This window comes from Manis javanica, chromosome 4 (assembly GCF_040802235.1).
Source record: "Manis javanica isolate MJ-LG chromosome 4, MJ_LKY, whole genome shotgun sequence".
Lineage (NCBI taxonomy): Eukaryota > Metazoa > Chordata > Mammalia > Pholidota > Manidae > Manis > Manis javanica.
The window spans coordinates 146,409,123-146,424,781 of NC_133159.1; the positions used below are offsets into that span (position 1 = coordinate 146,409,123).

Consider the following 15,659-nt stretch of genomic DNA (forward strand, 5'->3'; position numbering starts at 1 on the left):
CTACGCGGGGCAGGTGCCCGGGCTACAGATGTAATGCAGTGCGTGGATGGCGGGAGGTGGGAGCTGGGGTGCGGTGCAGCTGTGGCATCTTCTACACCTCAATTCTATTTCTGGGGGCAGTATGCAAATCAGAATTCTGTGGATCATAGTTCCTCATGGAAAATGCCAGCAATGCTTCCTTTCTGATGGGTTGGCATGTAACTGGAAAGCAGCACAGGGCCTCCCATGCGGGGCAGGCAGATGCTGTTGCATGGGTGCCAGAGATGCAGGGGTGCACAGTGGCACTTCTCACGCAGTGCTAGCCTCTTGCTGGGGAGAGACAAGCCACCAACCCAGTGGGAAGAGTCAGCCAAGTCCCCGCCTCCCAGAGTACAGGGCCTTTCTTTAGCTGAGGGGCAGAGGGGACTCCAAGGTCTTCCTGAGCTCTATCCTGGCCAGGGCCCTGCTCCCAGTTGGCTCGTACCTGGCCTGCTCTGCTTGACCAGGCCGTGGCACCGACCTGCAGAGGCTAGCAAGGGCCTCTGGGGCAGCAGGTGGGGATCCTAGCTGGCAGGCACGTGTCTGTCCACAAATGCCCCCGCATGCAGACCCCAGGGGGCAGACCACTGGGGTGAGCACAGAACTTGGCAGAAGCTGGGTCTTTGAGTAGCAGTCAGAGGGGCCAGGGATCAGACCTCTGGCAAGAATTTTGGATGCACAGCTTGCTGTCATGTTCCCAGCTGCAGGGGTGCCTCAGAGGACTCGTCCACCTCCTGGAGACCCTGCAGAAAGTGGCAGGGGAGGGAGTCAAGTGGCTGAAGATCTGGGCTCTTTAGGAAATGGGGGAGAGACCTAGTTTCATAGCTCAGCAAGTCCCAGCCTGACTTGCCTCTTTGGTGGTTCTGCTGGGGCCCATAGGAGTTTGCAGTGACCCTGCATAGTAGTCTTGAGTCTGGGCCAGTGGGGCTGCTTGATGGGCTCATGATGTTGGGGTGGCCCTGGCTATGCTTGCCATGCTTGCCCTCGGCAATAGGGATATTCCCCATGTTAACTCAGCTTTCTTCCTGGAGGGTTGGGATGCTGAGCATCTTCCTTTCCCCCATCCCCACATTTACTCAGTGCATGCAGTTCATTGGTTATGACAACCACTGTGGAGCGGAGGGCCCAGGGAAGTGAGGTGATTGTCTCAGGAGCTGGGGAGAAAGGAGCTTTGGACCCATGCCTTCGGGCTCTTTGTCCAGTGCTCTTTTGGCTTCTCCTATCTTTCTAAACCTAGGGCTTGAGCTGTCTTAGATTCAGCTATTTGGAGCGTTGCTGGAGAGGAAGCAGCCTTGAGCATGTAGGCAAGGTGAGCTAACTGCTAGACACCCCAGGGCAAAGCAGCCCATGTGGACCTCGGCTTTCTGCTCCTTGGCCTGCATCGATGGGACCTGTGAGCCCTCCCGGTCACCTTTCTTGGCTTCTCGGTCCAGGAGGCTGGGAAGGAGCCACCTTATGCTGTGCACTTGCCCCAAACAAGCCCTTCCTTCTGCACAACTCACCTCCACACTTTGAATTTTCCCTAAAAGCTTCCAGACCTCAAGGTACTTTCTTGGCCAAATGGACTTTGGACTTTCCCCTTGGGTCTCACAGTACCTCTGGGACTTCAGCAGCCTTCTCCCAGAAAGGTTCAGGATCCAGGTGAAGGCTTGAGTCAGCAGCCTGTCCTACATGGCAGGTGGGGCCTTGGAACAGGAACCCCTCAGACAATGTGGCCACATGTTCCCAAAAGACAGGACTGGAGTCTGGCTAGAAAACTCCTTGTGGGATTTTGCTGTGAGTCCAGGAAAGCCCTCTGTTCTTGAGGGGTAGGTTCATGGTATGACCACTGGCTTCTGGGAAGAAGCTCAAGGCCAGAGAATGGGCAGGCTGCAGGGGCAGGGAGCATGGGGGTGGCGGGGCAGGACTTGGCTACCACGCCATGGCCCCAGTTAAGCTCTACTTCTGTTCTCCTGGCTACAGAGGCTGCCTGCCCGTCATCCCCTCCTACTTGCTGCTCCCCTCCCACCCCAGCAGGGTCCTGTGGCATTTGACCATGGATGGAGAGAGAGGTTGCATCAGAATGTTGAGGAGGGGTCTCACTGGGGTGGGGCCTAAATCCTGCCATGCTTGCCAGCACGTGGGTCTTTTCTCCTGATCTGGAGGCAGGGGGATAATGGCTGCAGGGGGGCGTGTCTGTGTGAGTGTGTCTGCGTGAGAAGGGGGATGGCCTTCACCACCTCTTATGGCCCAGGACTTCCGGATTGCAGAGGAGGAGGCCAGCTCATGATTTCTGACACAGTGAGTCTAACCGCTCCAGAGGCTGAGTCAGCCCCAGGATGGGGCTGTGGGCGGCAGTACCTTGACTGCAAAGCGCGTGCATGGCCCTCTCTGTGCTACTTCCTCTTCTGGCCATGTGCCTCTTCACCCCTTTAGTTTCTCCTGAGCTGTGGGATCCAAGCTTAAATGCCACTTCTTCAGGGTGACAGTTCAAGGTCCCCATTATGTGCTCTCAGAGCGCCATGCACCTTTCTGTCCCAGTACTTACCACAGTTATAATTCATACTTATCTAATTTGTTTTTGAACAAGAAATACATCCATATGGTTTAAGAATCAATCAACCCAAACATCTACAATGTCTTTACATGGTTTAAGAATAAATCAATGAATAAATTAAAAACATCTCCCTCCACTGGTTCCCCATCTACTCAGTTTTTCCCAACCCCCATCACAGGTAACCACCAGTACTGATTTCTTTTTGGTGAGTCTTTGGACATATACAAAAGAATACAGAGCCTCAAATCCCTTCTTTGACACACAAAAGATAGCATACTATAAACATTTTTCACACCTGGCTTTGTAAACTTAGTATGACATGGAGTCCATGGCATTCATTTGGAGCTTCCTCATTCCCTTTTTCATAGCTGCATAGAATTTCTTCCCATAAGGGGTACGTAAATTATGTAGCTAGTCCTTATTGAAGGAATCAGATGTTTTCCTGTTTTAACTCTTTTGATTAAACTCACGCATATATCATTTTATACTTGTGCCAAGCACATCTGAGGGATAAATTGCTTATTTGAAGGGTATTGGGATTTGTATCTTATAGTTTTGGAGTTGTACTGGTGTATATTCCCACCATCACTGGAACCTCACCAACTGGGAAGGGCGAAGTTTTGGATTTTTGCCGATCTGTGGGTGAAATATGCAGTGGAATATTACTCAGCCATAAAAAGAATGAGATATTGCCATTTCTGATGACATGGGTGGACCTAGAGGGTATTGTGCTAAGGGAAATACATCAGAGAAAGATAAAAACTGTATGAGTTTACTTATACAAGGAATCTAAAAAGCAAAATGAACAAACAAATAAAACAGAAATAGACTCATAAACACAGGGAAAGATTGGTGTTAGCCATAGGGGAGGGGGATGGGAGGATGAGGAAAAAACATGTATCAGTCTTAGTTTCAATTTTTATGTCTTTTATTATGAGTAAGGTTAAGCATATTTTAAAATATATTTCCTCTTCTGTGAACTGCGGTTCTTACCCTTTGCTCATTTTCCTCTTAGATTTTTGATCACTTATTAATTCCAGAAGCTTTTATCAACTAGGAAGCTTTAGCTCCTATCTGTGATATGAGTTGCTCATATGTTTTTCCAATTTGTCTTTTGTCTTTTGATTTTTGCCAGAGTTCCTACACAGAAGTTTTTGATCGAATGTGTTGGTCTTTTATAGATTCTAGATTTTTGGTAATTGAAATCCACTCCTTACTTGTAAGGGAATTTTCTTGTGTTTTCTTCTAATATTTTATGGATTTACTTTTACATTTAAACCATTGATCCTTTTGGAATTTATTCTGGCATTTAATGAGGTGTGAATCCAACTTTTTTTTTTTTTCTAGAGAGGTATCCAGTTGTCCCAACACCAGTAATTGACTGGCTGTCTTTCCTCCATGGCGCAGGATGCCTTATTTCTGTGCACTAAATCCCCGTCTGAATGTGTGTCTGTTCGTGTGCCAGTGCCTTAACTGTTGAGACTTCATAATAAGTTTTAGTGTCTGGCAGGGCTGGTTCCCCTCATTTCCCTTCTTTTTCAGAGTTTTCTTGGCTACTCTTGTCTGTTTTTTCATATGAACTTTAGAATCAGCTTGTCATTTTGAGAAACTGACATATTTTTGTTGGAATTGCTTTAAATTGTAAATTTACTTAGGAGGATTGATGGCAATGTCTCTCTTTGCTGAAGTCTCCTTTTTGTCCTTCAAAAGTGTATTCAGTGCTCGCTTCGGCAGCACATATACTAAAATTGGAACGATACAGAGAAGATTAGCATGGCCCCTGCGCAAGGATGACACGCAAATTCGTGAAGCGTTCCATATTTTTAAAAAAAAAAAAAAAAAAAAAAAGTGTATTCAGTTTTACTTTGTAAAGTCTCACCCATTTCCTGTTAATAGTCTCATCATGTTTGTTGCTATTAGAAATGCAATCTTTCTTCCTTACATTTTCTCACTGCTTATTTTTGCTTGATTTTTGGATTACTGTGTGGCTTTCCCACTAGATAGGAAACCTAGAGGTTTTTAATCACCATTGTGTGTTACTGCACAGCCCTGTGTCTGGCAAACCAGTGGGTGCTGGTAAGCAGTGACTGACTGAGTGAACCCGCTGGAAGGGGTGGTATTTAGACAGAGATGGCCCTTTCTACACCAGGAGCTGACATCCCCCCAAAGCTTAAGCTGTCAGCTTGCCAGTGGGGACCCAGAGCTATTGATCTCTATTTTCTTCCATGTTCACTAAGCCCTGAGAATGTGCCAAACTCTTGCTGGGTGTGTTGGGAGATACAGGTGCTCCACACAACTCCAGACAAGGCCTGGCCCGCTACAGGTACGAGCTCAGCTCAGAATGAGTCCCAGTTCTAGCTCTGCCTCCCATCTGTCTGAGGCTGGGCAGATGCCTCCACTTCCCTGAGCCTCAGGCCCTCATCTGTTAACATGGGGCTAATCACAGTGTTTTCTTTGCAGGACGTTGAAAAGATTAATGATACGATGTGTGTGGAATACTCTGCACAGAGCATGGCACATAGGCTGGGCTCGGTAAACACTGACTGTATTCCTGTGACTGTGAGAGAAGGCAGAATGGTTCCCAGGCCCCTGGGCTGCTGTCCTGCAAGTGAGGCCAAGGGCCTACGTGGCCAAGGCTTCAGAGGTGGGCTACTGGCTTGCCTGACTCAGTTCTAGTCTGGATATTCTTTGGGCCAATCACTTACCTCTCTGGGTCTCAGTTTTCTTCTTTTTTTCTAAGCTGCAGATCCAGTCTCTGTCCTAACCTCCTTGCAGTTCTGGAGAGGGTAAGGGGGATGATAGAAAGTAAATTATGATGCAGAGGAAAATCTGGTTTTAATATGTGATAAAATGGACAATAACCACATTGTGTGGCTAGCATCCAGATACAGTGTTCTGTGATAGATAATAGGGCCTGGTGAATTCTCGGCCCTAACGTTGCCACCTTATCATTAATTACTTGGTTTACTGATGAGAGCAGTGTGTGCTCTCTCAAAAGCCATCTGGAATCTTCTCAGAATTCTGTCTCCAACCAGCTGTGTGTCCTTGGGCAAGTCACGTTCCCACTATAGCCCTCCTGCTCCTCATCTGTAGACTAGGAGGTTGGACTAGGAGATCCCTGAGGTCTGTGTCTCCATGCCCTTAATGTTCTGTGATTCTAACACAGATGACTCTGGCGCTCACTGGCCAGACACGCTGCGATGATGTCTTGAGGAGATGGATGTTTGGCGCTATCACAGCTGTTAAAATAGAACAGGCTTCTGAACCGTCGCCAAAACATAATGAATTCCATTTTTGTAAAGCAGTGTTGATGATGGGACCAGTCACATAGTGGGGCTCGTTGACGTAGCGGGCCCATTTGGCCCAATATCCTCTGCAACAAATATGAATGTGAGGCTGTGGCAAAGTAGTTTAAGGTGGTGCCTGAGGAACTTCCCAGTAAAGCCAGGTGTGAGTCCCTGAGCTGGTTTCCCATTCTCCCACGCTGCTGGGGTGGAGGCATTGGTTCAGTGCATGGGACCTTCTTCCAGACGACCTGTCAAGGTTCCAGACTGTTGGAGTCAGGAGGGGTGTTTGGGGCCACTTAGCCGAAGGCCTCACTTTACAGATGGAGACTCCAGTGACTAGGCAGCAAGAGCTTGCTCAAGACTTGCAGCTGGTAAGGAGAGATCCATGGAGGCTTTTGGGGTCCTCTTGAGTTCTCTGTGCCTGGGACTACACCCTGTGGAGGCTGCTACCTGTCCCTGCAGGTCTGGCAGTTTCTCTCTTCCCAGGTTTCCCTGCCACCCTGCCTGGTTCCCTCCCCAGAAGGTGTGTGTGTTTGGCAGTCTCTCATCCCAGTCATTGAAGACCTTGCCTAATGGCCTGAGGAGTCTGGCCTTTATTCCCAAGGGGCAAGAGGGAACCATCTAAGGTGGCATTATATGCATAAGACATTTACTGAACTCTAACTGGCGGCAGGACTGGTGGGGGCACATGGGAGGCAAGAGGGGGAGATACAAAGGGCTCTGCTCTCAGGCAACGTACAGTCTGCCTGGATGAACTGGAAGGTCCTAAGAAGGGAGGTGGCCTCATTTGGTGTGGAGAGGAAGTAGATGGAGATGGGGAGAAGGCTGTCCCAAAACCCGGGGACAGACAGGCTGCACAGTGGGCATGAGAGGCTTTTGTTTTGCAGATGGGCCCACAGGACTTGGTCACTGACTGGACCTGGAGATGGGTAACTGTGAGCAGGGGAGCTGGTGATGCCCAGCCTATGCCCGGATGGCAGACAAGCACAGTGGGTGCTGCCATCTGTCCTCGGGTGTCCTTAGGACTGTGTGGCCATGCAGGTGCCCATGGCCTCTGCTTCAGGTCCCGTCAGGCCCTTGTCTCTGTTCTCCCCATGTGTCCCGCAACCCTGGGAGAGCCAGTGACTAGGCCCTGCGTGCTGGGGGGCTGAAGCATGGAAGCCCTCACAGAAAGCCTATGCACATGTTCAATCAGTACTTTCAACCTGAAAAATGCCTTAGAGGTTATCTCGTCTCTAGTGAGCAAAGACAGACAGGAGGAGAGGGGCCTGAGGGTTTGTGCTCATGAGCCGGGCCTGCTCCTGTAACCCTGCGCTGTACTTCCTAGTACCTGTTTTGGGGTAAAGGCTCCTGGAGGTACAAAAGGAATGAAAGATAAGGCCCTTCCTCTTGAGGAGTTTGTGGCTTCATTGGAGGGCCAAGAGGAAGTAGGAGGAGAGCAGGAAGCAGCACAGTAGCCAAGCAGCGCATGGGGGGAAGTTTCCGAACCGGGAGTTCAGAAGAGGCCTAGCCATCTGGGAAGGCTTCCTAGAAGAGCTGAACCTCGAGATGACAGGCCTAGAAGGGGAGAGAGAATGGGAAAGGAAGACCAAGACAGCAGGAGGAACTGTATGTGCAAAGGTGCAGAGGCAGGAGCGTGGGGTCCCCTGGAGCGTCACGGGCCCTCCCGGGGGTTCAGTAGTGGGATCTTCTGGGGACTCGGGTCCTTTGTGGCGCCTGCAGCTGCAGAATAGTGCAGGTGATGGGGTGACCTACAGGGACTGGGAAGTGATTCCCCAAACCCAGCTCCCCTGCCATGGGACCCTCCCCAGGCTCCCAGAAAGGAGTCCACGAGGCCTTCCTGGCCTTCTTGCACCCTTCAGTCCCACTGTGAGATTTTTGTCTGGCAGGCCCCAGGTTCTTCCAGCTATAGGACCTGGCTTAGGGTTTGGGGACCTCTGTACTTGTTCAAAGAGGGCCCAGAGGTTTGTCCCTAAGGGCTGAGGGAGGAGTGGTCAGTGCAGAAGGCAGAAAAACTAGTTCCTGCTAGATGCTTCCCAAACTGGTGAGGCCTTAACCCACCCACTTCCTCTGCTGGGTCTGCTTTCAGGGCAGTGCCTGTCCCCAGGAGGACCTTGGGCCCTCCCACACTCAGGCCACCGTGGAAGAGCCCAGCTCTGGCATTCCACTTGGCTCTCTGGTCATGCAGGGGTTAACCCTTGCCCTAGGCTTCAGCCTGAGGCCTGGGCCTGGGAACCTGGCGGTGCAGAGCCTGAAGAGGCAGCCCAGCAAGGGGCTCTCCCAGGCAGAGAGGAAGGAGAGAAGGGAGCTCAGAGGAGAACAGGACCTGGGGGCCAGTCTTGCCAGGCGGGAGCCAAAGGGTTAACAAAAGCAGCAGTGCTGATAAAATGCCCCAAATTCCTGGTCTTGCCTCCAGTGGGGAGAGTGTCTGGCAAATGTCAACGATAAAAAATACATTTTAATGGCACATGATGCAGCTGCTACCGTGGGGTGCAGCTGAACGAAGCAGGTTTGGAGCAGCAACTACTGTATGTTAGTACAGAGGCCGCAGGCCGAGCCTCCTGGGCGCTCTGTGTGAGCTCCGCCTGTTGTGAGCCTTTGCCTTCCCAGCCCCAGGCACCCTCTGGCCTTCCTCCATGTTATTTTAGGAACTTTGCTTCTCTCCTACCTTGGTACCTGGAGCTCTAGCCCACGAAGGTGCTTCCCTCCAGGCTGAGAGCTGCCTGGGGCAGGGCTGAGGGCAGGAGGCACGTGCATCTCCCCGGCAGCCCCTCAGCAGGCCTCTGTGAATGTTGAGTGACTGAGTGCCTGGATGAGAAAACACTTTGCTCAGCTCCCTTCTCCCCCTGCCAGGCTGCTTTTGCTGCTGACAGAAGTGAGCATAGGGGGCTGAGCACCCACCGTGGGTGCGTCTAGGAAAGGCAGGTCCCCATCAGTGTCAGGGAGCTGGTAGCAGGGGGAGAAGAGGCAGGAGAGGAGAGGGAGAAGCAAGGGGAACTTACACCCCCCTCCCTTGGGGGATCTAAGTTATGTATCACAATCCCATTTTACAAATATGAAAACAGAGACTCAGAGAAGTCCACTGACTTACTTGAGGTCATACAGTGAGTCAGAGGCACCTTGGACTTTTGCCTACAACCCAGAATTCCACCTACTACACTGTGCTGAGTTTGCTGGGGGCTTTCAAACAGTTAAGTTCACCATTACCACAGTGGAATGACCTGTGGCATCAGGGTAGTCCTGGGACCAGGCAATAGTGTTGGGCCTAAGTGGGGACCGTGGAGCTGAGTTTGGGGCCTAGGGGCCTGGTTCTTCACTTGGGAGCTTTAGGACCTTTCTGGGCTCAGCCCCAGTAGTCAGGTCTTGGAGTCTGGGCTTTTAGGAGAATGAACCAGGCCAAAGAGCAGAGGGCTGGGACCTGGAGCTCAGCATGAGAACCTTCTCTTCCAGATCATCCTCAACTCCATGCACAAGTACCAGCCGCGGCTGCATATTGTGAAGGCTGATGAGAACAATGCTTTTGGCTCCAAAAACACAGCCTTCTGCACCCATGTGTTCCCAGAGACTTCCTTCATTTCTGTGACCTCCTACCAGAATCACAAGGTACAGCCACAGCCCCTCAGCCCCACCACTGACACCACTGGGCATTTTTGTGCCACGACAGAGGCAGGGAATGAAGCCCTGTGTGCAGCAAGGCAGACGCAGGCCCAGTCCAGGGATCTCAGAAAGCTTTAATGTCCCTTACAGCAGTGGGAAGCTGAGTGACGATCAGGGAAGGAGACCAGACTCCTAAATCTCCAATGTGAGGTCATTATGGTCTGTTGTGGGGAATGGATGAAGTTGGCAACTGTAAAACCTAGGAGCACAGAGCTCGCCCTGTCGCTCAAGTGTTAGGCCCTTTCATTCTATAATATTCTCCCTGGTGGGATTCAAAGGTTGGATTCTGGGCCTGTGGAGACAGGGCAAGGGCATGGGGAGAGGGGCCCTGGGGCACTTCAGCTGAGTGGGAGCAGGGAGACTGAGACAGGCTGTGGCCACGTGGGTCTGGGTCCCCTGGCCTGCCTCCCACCTTGCTACTTGCCCTCCCCAGCCTGACCATCTCAAACTGCCACTGCCCTCGGCCTCTCTGCCTCTGCCTGCACTACCCTTCTCAGGACACCTTCACCTCATGCACACTGGGACTGGCAAGGTGGGTGGGTGTCGTAGGGGAAGGGCCAAAGGCTGCTGCAGATTTTAGGCAGAAGAGTGACAGTCAGATTTGCATCTAGAATGGTCACCTTAGAACCTGATGTGGCATTCGCACTGGATGGGGATGACATGGACTGGAAGCTGTTAAAGGCATCCAGGGGACAGTGAGGAGGGACTGAAGCCAGGTAGCACAGTGGGGCCACAGAGCAGGAGACGGAATCAGAGGGCCTGCGGCAAGTAGAAATGATAAGTGCCAGCACTGAGCCACAAGGAGGACCTGGCAAGACTCCTGGCTGGCCTAGGGCTGGGGTGTGCAGCTCCCCAGGCCCAGCCGTGGGGTCTGTGCCTGGGGCAGGTGGGGAAGGCCAGAGGGCAGTCCAGTCCCCTACCCCAGTGACTCCACTGTGTGTCCTCTCCTGACAGATCACACAGCTGAAAATTGAGAACAACCCTTTTGCCAAGGGATTCCGGGGGAGTGACGACAGTGACCTGCGTGTGGCTCGGCTGCAGAGGTGGGGCTGCCCGGGCCTGGGGGTGGGCAGGCAGAAGGAGTTCAGGCACGTGGTCTTGGTGACCCTCAAAGTATCTACACTCTTCCTGTCTCCCTCTGTCTTCCCCACCCCTCTAGCAAGGAATATCCTGTGATCTCCAAAAGCATCATGAGGCAGAGGCTCGTCTCCACCCAGCTCTCAGCTAAGCCCGACGTCAGCCCCCTGCATGGCGCCCACCAGGCGCTCCAGCACTACCAGTATGAGAACGGAGCTCACATGCAGTTTGCTGCGGCTGAGCCGCAGGACCTTCCCCTCAGCACCTTCCCAGCCCAGAGGGACTCAAGCCTCTTCTACCACTGCCTGAAAAGACGAGGTAGCTCCCTCCTGGTCTGGAAGTCCTAATGAGTCAGGGGTGGGGGGTGGGTAAGCTCACCCACGAATGCCTCCATGACATGTGAGTGTGCCTGGATACGCACCTGCACCACACACACACACACATACCCCTGGTTACCTGTGTGGCCTGGGAGCATCAGCCTGTGGGTTAGGGACGGTGGCCAGGCTCAGTTCATGACGGGGTGTTGGCTCTCGCCCTTGCTTTGCACGCGGCCTTCAGAATCCTTCCAAGCAGCCTGTGGCCGTGGTGTCCCTGGACACTGGCACCCATCCCCAGTTCCAGGCATTGCTTGGCAGCCACTGCTCTGAAGACCTCCACAGGGCGGGTGACAACACGTCCTCCGCTGAGTTCCCTCTAAGCATGGAAGGAGGCTGAGGTGCTGCAGCCCAGGGATTTTGGACTGGGGCTGTCATTTATCAAAGCAGCCTCAAGGCAAAAATGGGGATGGCCTAGGGTCACGAGTGCAGGCCCTCCACCTCACCATAGCAGGGTCGTCAGAGACTTCTTGAGAGTGGAAACAAACTATCGCGGAGGCCGGGAAGGCAGGCAGAACCACTGTGACCTCTGACGAAGAGGAGGCGTGACCCAGAACCAGAACCTTCGGGCTCTGCTACAGGTCTGGATTGCTCCATCTGCAAAATACAGATGCCCTGCGTTATTACACTAGAATACCTTGCAGAGTCACTGAAATTCTCTTGGGAATGGCTTTGGAGGGTTTTTCTTACAGTCCAAAATGCTCTGTCAGCCCAGCTCCTGGGGACAGCCAGACGGAGCTCCCGGTATCCCCTGCCCCAGTGCTGTGGGAACTAAGGACCTACAGCAGGCAAATGGTGGCCCTTCGGCCAAGTGATGCCTGTTTTCATTTGGCCTGTGAGCCATACCAAATGGTTTTTACATTTTTAAATAGTTGAAAAAAGAAGACCATTTCATAATATGTGAATGTATCTGAAATTCAAATCTTAGTATCCATAAATAAAGTTTTATTGGAACACAGCCATACACATTAGTAACCTATGGCTGCTTTCATATGACGGCAGCAGAATGGAGTAGTTGTATCAGATACTCTTCTGGCCCACAAAGCCTAAAATGTCTACTGTCTGGCCCTTTATAGAAGAAGCTTGCTCACTCCTGGCCTAGAGTGACTGGCCAGTTTTCAAGCCCAAGAGTTTAGTGCTTTTGAGAGGAAGGAGGAATCTGGAGAGAAGATGGAGAGGAGGGATGAGTAAGGGATGAGCAACAGCTGGGTGGGAGAGAGGCACGTTCCTCCTTATCATGGAAGAAGCTTCTAGAAGTAGTGGGGGGAGAGGTGAGTGCAGGCCTTCAGACTTGGTCCACTCCTCCCCCAGGCCACCCTGCTGGGGATGCACAGACAGCTCCCAGGATGGATCCCTAGGGAAAACAGAAGGAGTGGGGGCAAGAGAAGCCACTACGCAAGTGCTCTTAAATTTGTTGAGTGGGCTGCTGCCCAAGTGGTTGGGCCTGGGTTGCCCCTGGGTCCCAGGGAGGATGTGCCACCCAGACGGTCAAGCCCTCCCGGTTCAGGATGTTGGAAGACACACAACATACGGTTTGGGGCGGCTGACTTCATCTTTGCCCAAACAGAATATCAGCTTAGCCTTAAAAGTACAAGTCACCTTTTATATATTATCAACTCCATTTCTTAATTTTGTAAACACTGTTATGTTGGAATCTGTATACTAACAATCTGATGGGCCAGCTTTGAACAGATGTAAAGTTTACTTCCTCTTCTAAAAGCAACAGGAGTATGCCTGCAAGTAGCTTTGGCTTGCCAAGGCCTTCCTGGGAGCTGAGGATTGAGGCAGAAGCATTGTGGCTTTAATTTCTGGCTGGTTCTGACAGACGTGGCCACTGGACCTGGTCTGGCCTGGCAATTGCCTCTCCTTCGCTTGGCTAGGATGTGCCTGACCTAAGAATGCCAGTGCACAGCAAGGCTTTCTACCATTCCTGAGAGTCAGGGTGGCAAAGGGTCAAAGCTATATGCTGCCTGGCTAAGCACATCGCTCAGTGTGCAGTGAATGATGTCCCCTGTGGCCTTCGAGCAGGGTCACACTCAAACCTGACCACCTTATCAAAGCTGTCCCTGATTAAAATGATTCTGGCCAGGCCACGGAAACATGGGGCAAGGGCGGGCCCTGCATGACAAGGATAGGCTGTCCTGGCATCCAGCAGGGTTATTCTGGGCCCTGGGCTGGTGGAAATGGCTCTTCCTGAAGGTTTCTTTGTCTTCCAGCAGACAGTGCCCGCCATCTGGACTTACCCTGCAAGCGCCCCTATCTGGAAGCTACCTCTGCAGTGGGAGAGGATCATTATTTCCGTTCTCCCCCTCCCTATGACCAACAGATGCTGAGCCCCTCCTACTGCAGTGAGGTGACCCCAAGAGAAGCCTGTATGTACTCAGGTTCAGGGCCCGAGATTGCTGGGGTGTCCGGGGTGGACGACTTGCCCCCGCCCCCACTGGGCTGTAACATGTGGACATCAGTCTCACCATACACGAGCTACAGCGTCCAGACCGTGGAGACTGTGCCTTACCAGTCCTTCCCCACGCACTTCACCGCCACCACGATGGTGCCTCGGCTGCCTGCTATCTCTGCTCAGAGCTCCCAGCCTCCAGGAAACACCCACTTCAGTGTCTACAATCAGCTCTCACAGTCTCAGGTCCGGGAGCGGGGGCCCACCGCCTCATTCCCCAGGGAGCGTGGCCTCCCCGCCGTGTGTGAGAGGAAGCCGCCCTCCCCACACCTGAATGCTGCCAATGAGTTTCTCTACTCTCAGAGCTTCTCCTTGACCCGGGAAGCTTCCTTACAGTATCATTCAGGAATGGGGACTGCAGAGAACTGGGCTGATGGATAACTCCCATGTCTCCTTGGCAGCCCCAGGACCCTAATCCAGTGTTAACCTCTGTGGGTGGCCTGCACTACCCAGACACATGGGATGGTATTTCAAAGGGTGGTGTGTGTGCATGTGTGGGTGCATGTGTGCGTATCGGGAGAGCATCTGTCCTCTGACATACAATTGAGGCCATGACAAGGAAAAGAGTTCTAAGATTTTGCAGATTTCGGCTGCAGGACCTGGGTCCACTGTTACCTTCTGTCTCCTGACATGCCCGTGGATGGGATGTGAGTGGAGAGTTCATGTGTGTCATTTAGAGGTTTTTGCTTTACTCAGGGCCAGGTAGTGAGGTCTCTCCCACAGGGAAAGCTGGGGGAAGATTTTCGTTGCTGGGCTGGAGGGCTTTGCACACATTGGAGAGTCCCTGGCCTTCTGTTTGCAAGGGGAGCTGGGGGGCTTGTTTTGAGAGCAGGAGGCCCACTCCACTGACTCCTGGAGATTCCATGAGGCCTCCTGAGAAGTGTACTCAGCAAAACCACAAAGCTGCTCTGAGGGGAGAGCAGACCGCTCAGTTAGTGGCCTGGAAATTGATCTCTGGAGCTCTGAGATCTGAGGGATGACTTTTAGAGAGGGTCATGTGCTAAGGGCCACCTGATGAGTACTAAAACATTTTTTTTCTTCAGAGAGGAAGGAAAAATGCAACCAGTAGCATCTCTGTTACCATTCAGGTTTCCTAATAAAGTGCAAAGCCCTTCACCCTCGGTCCCTATCATACAATCTCTCACCCTCTGCGGCATGCAGGAGGACTCTGCCTCTCGGGCACCATCTGCATCCTACAACCAGTCATTAGGAGACACACTTCACAGGGCAGTGTCCCAGGAGAGCACATCCGAGCTGCTGCCAGGCATCTCCAGAGCCTGTTCTTTTCCCTGAAAATCCCTGCCTCCGATGCAAGAAAGCCCAACAGAAATAAACACAAGAACTGAGAAAATATTCATTTCTTCCAGTAAATTCAGCCAGTGAGCTCAGAGGAGCAAGGAAAATTCTCCAGTGAGGTGGATCTTGTAGTCTTCCATCCAGCCCTTCAGCATTGAACACCACCAGACCATCCGTGTGGCTGGTGTGAACTCTGTAATCAAAATTGGGAAATCACTAAACTCTTTGCATGCTGAGCAGCTATTTATATATTATATGAATAAATAAATAAATATATATATATATATCTCACAAATGCAGGCCACATGTCAAACTCAGCTTTGCTTTTTACAAATGAATAAACTTAATAAATGAACATTGGTGGGGGTATTTGGAAAGGCATCTATTTAAATTTTTATTACACATTTGATGTTAAAACTAAGAATGGTTTAGATAAAACATAAATAAATATATATATGAAAACACACACACACACATTACAGATGAAACTTTATTAGGAGACACCTTAGCTAACGGGATATGCAACTTCAAGTGTTTTGTTACATAGCATGGACATTTCCCTTTACATATTGGAACATAAAGCCATTTTACAACAGTGAAGTGTGTGGATGCTCTTTACTACTGGCTTGTCATTTCTTGGCTCAGCAATGGTCTCTTCCTCCCTTTTGCTTGCGTTTTTTTCTCAAGAACCAGATGGAGCCCTTAGTGCCTCTGAGCAGTGTACCCTGGAGCCTCTGAGCTTAGAGTGAAGTCACTCAGGACCAATGGGGCAGTTGTATCTTTGAGCTCCTGCTGATCTCCAGATGCTGGATCTGGATTCCAAGGCCCACGCAGACCTCAGATGGGCAGGGAAAGCCGTAGGCAAGAAACAGCCACCTTTTAGTAGCAAGCACACAACCTGGCAACTTGGGGGAGGTGGTCTCAGAAGTAGGGAATTCTTGGTGGGATTTGCGCACCTA

The 15,659-nt window shown here is 51.5% G+C and overlaps 1 protein-coding gene and 1 non-coding gene across 7 annotated transcripts in view; both read left to right on the top strand.

The window, feature by feature from the left end:
• Positions 1-15,295, top strand: part of TBX4 (T-box transcription factor 4) — a 31,363-nt gene extending 16,068 nt beyond the window's left edge. For 5 of the 6 annotated variants that reach the window (XM_037004065.2, XM_017664090.3, XM_017664091.3 and 2 more), the window contains 4 exons: positions 9,292-9,444; positions 10,453-10,541; positions 10,658-10,893; positions 13,166-15,295. In XM_037004065.2, coding sequence (XP_036859960.1) covers positions 9,292-9,444; positions 10,453-10,541; positions 10,658-10,893; positions 13,166-13,785 — 1,098 coding nt within the window. In that variant the 3' untranslated portion in view covers positions 13,786-15,295. The remainder of the gene's footprint in view (positions 1-9,291; positions 9,445-10,452; positions 10,542-10,657; positions 10,894-13,165) is intronic. The other variant, XM_037004064.2, reaches the window with a different exon arrangement.
• On the top strand, positions 4,273-4,379 carry LOC140849330 (U6 spliceosomal RNA). The gene has a single exon (XR_012131070.1). It is a non-coding gene; the product is annotated as a U6 spliceosomal RNA (small nuclear RNA).
• Positions 15,296-15,659: the final 364 nt, after the last annotated feature.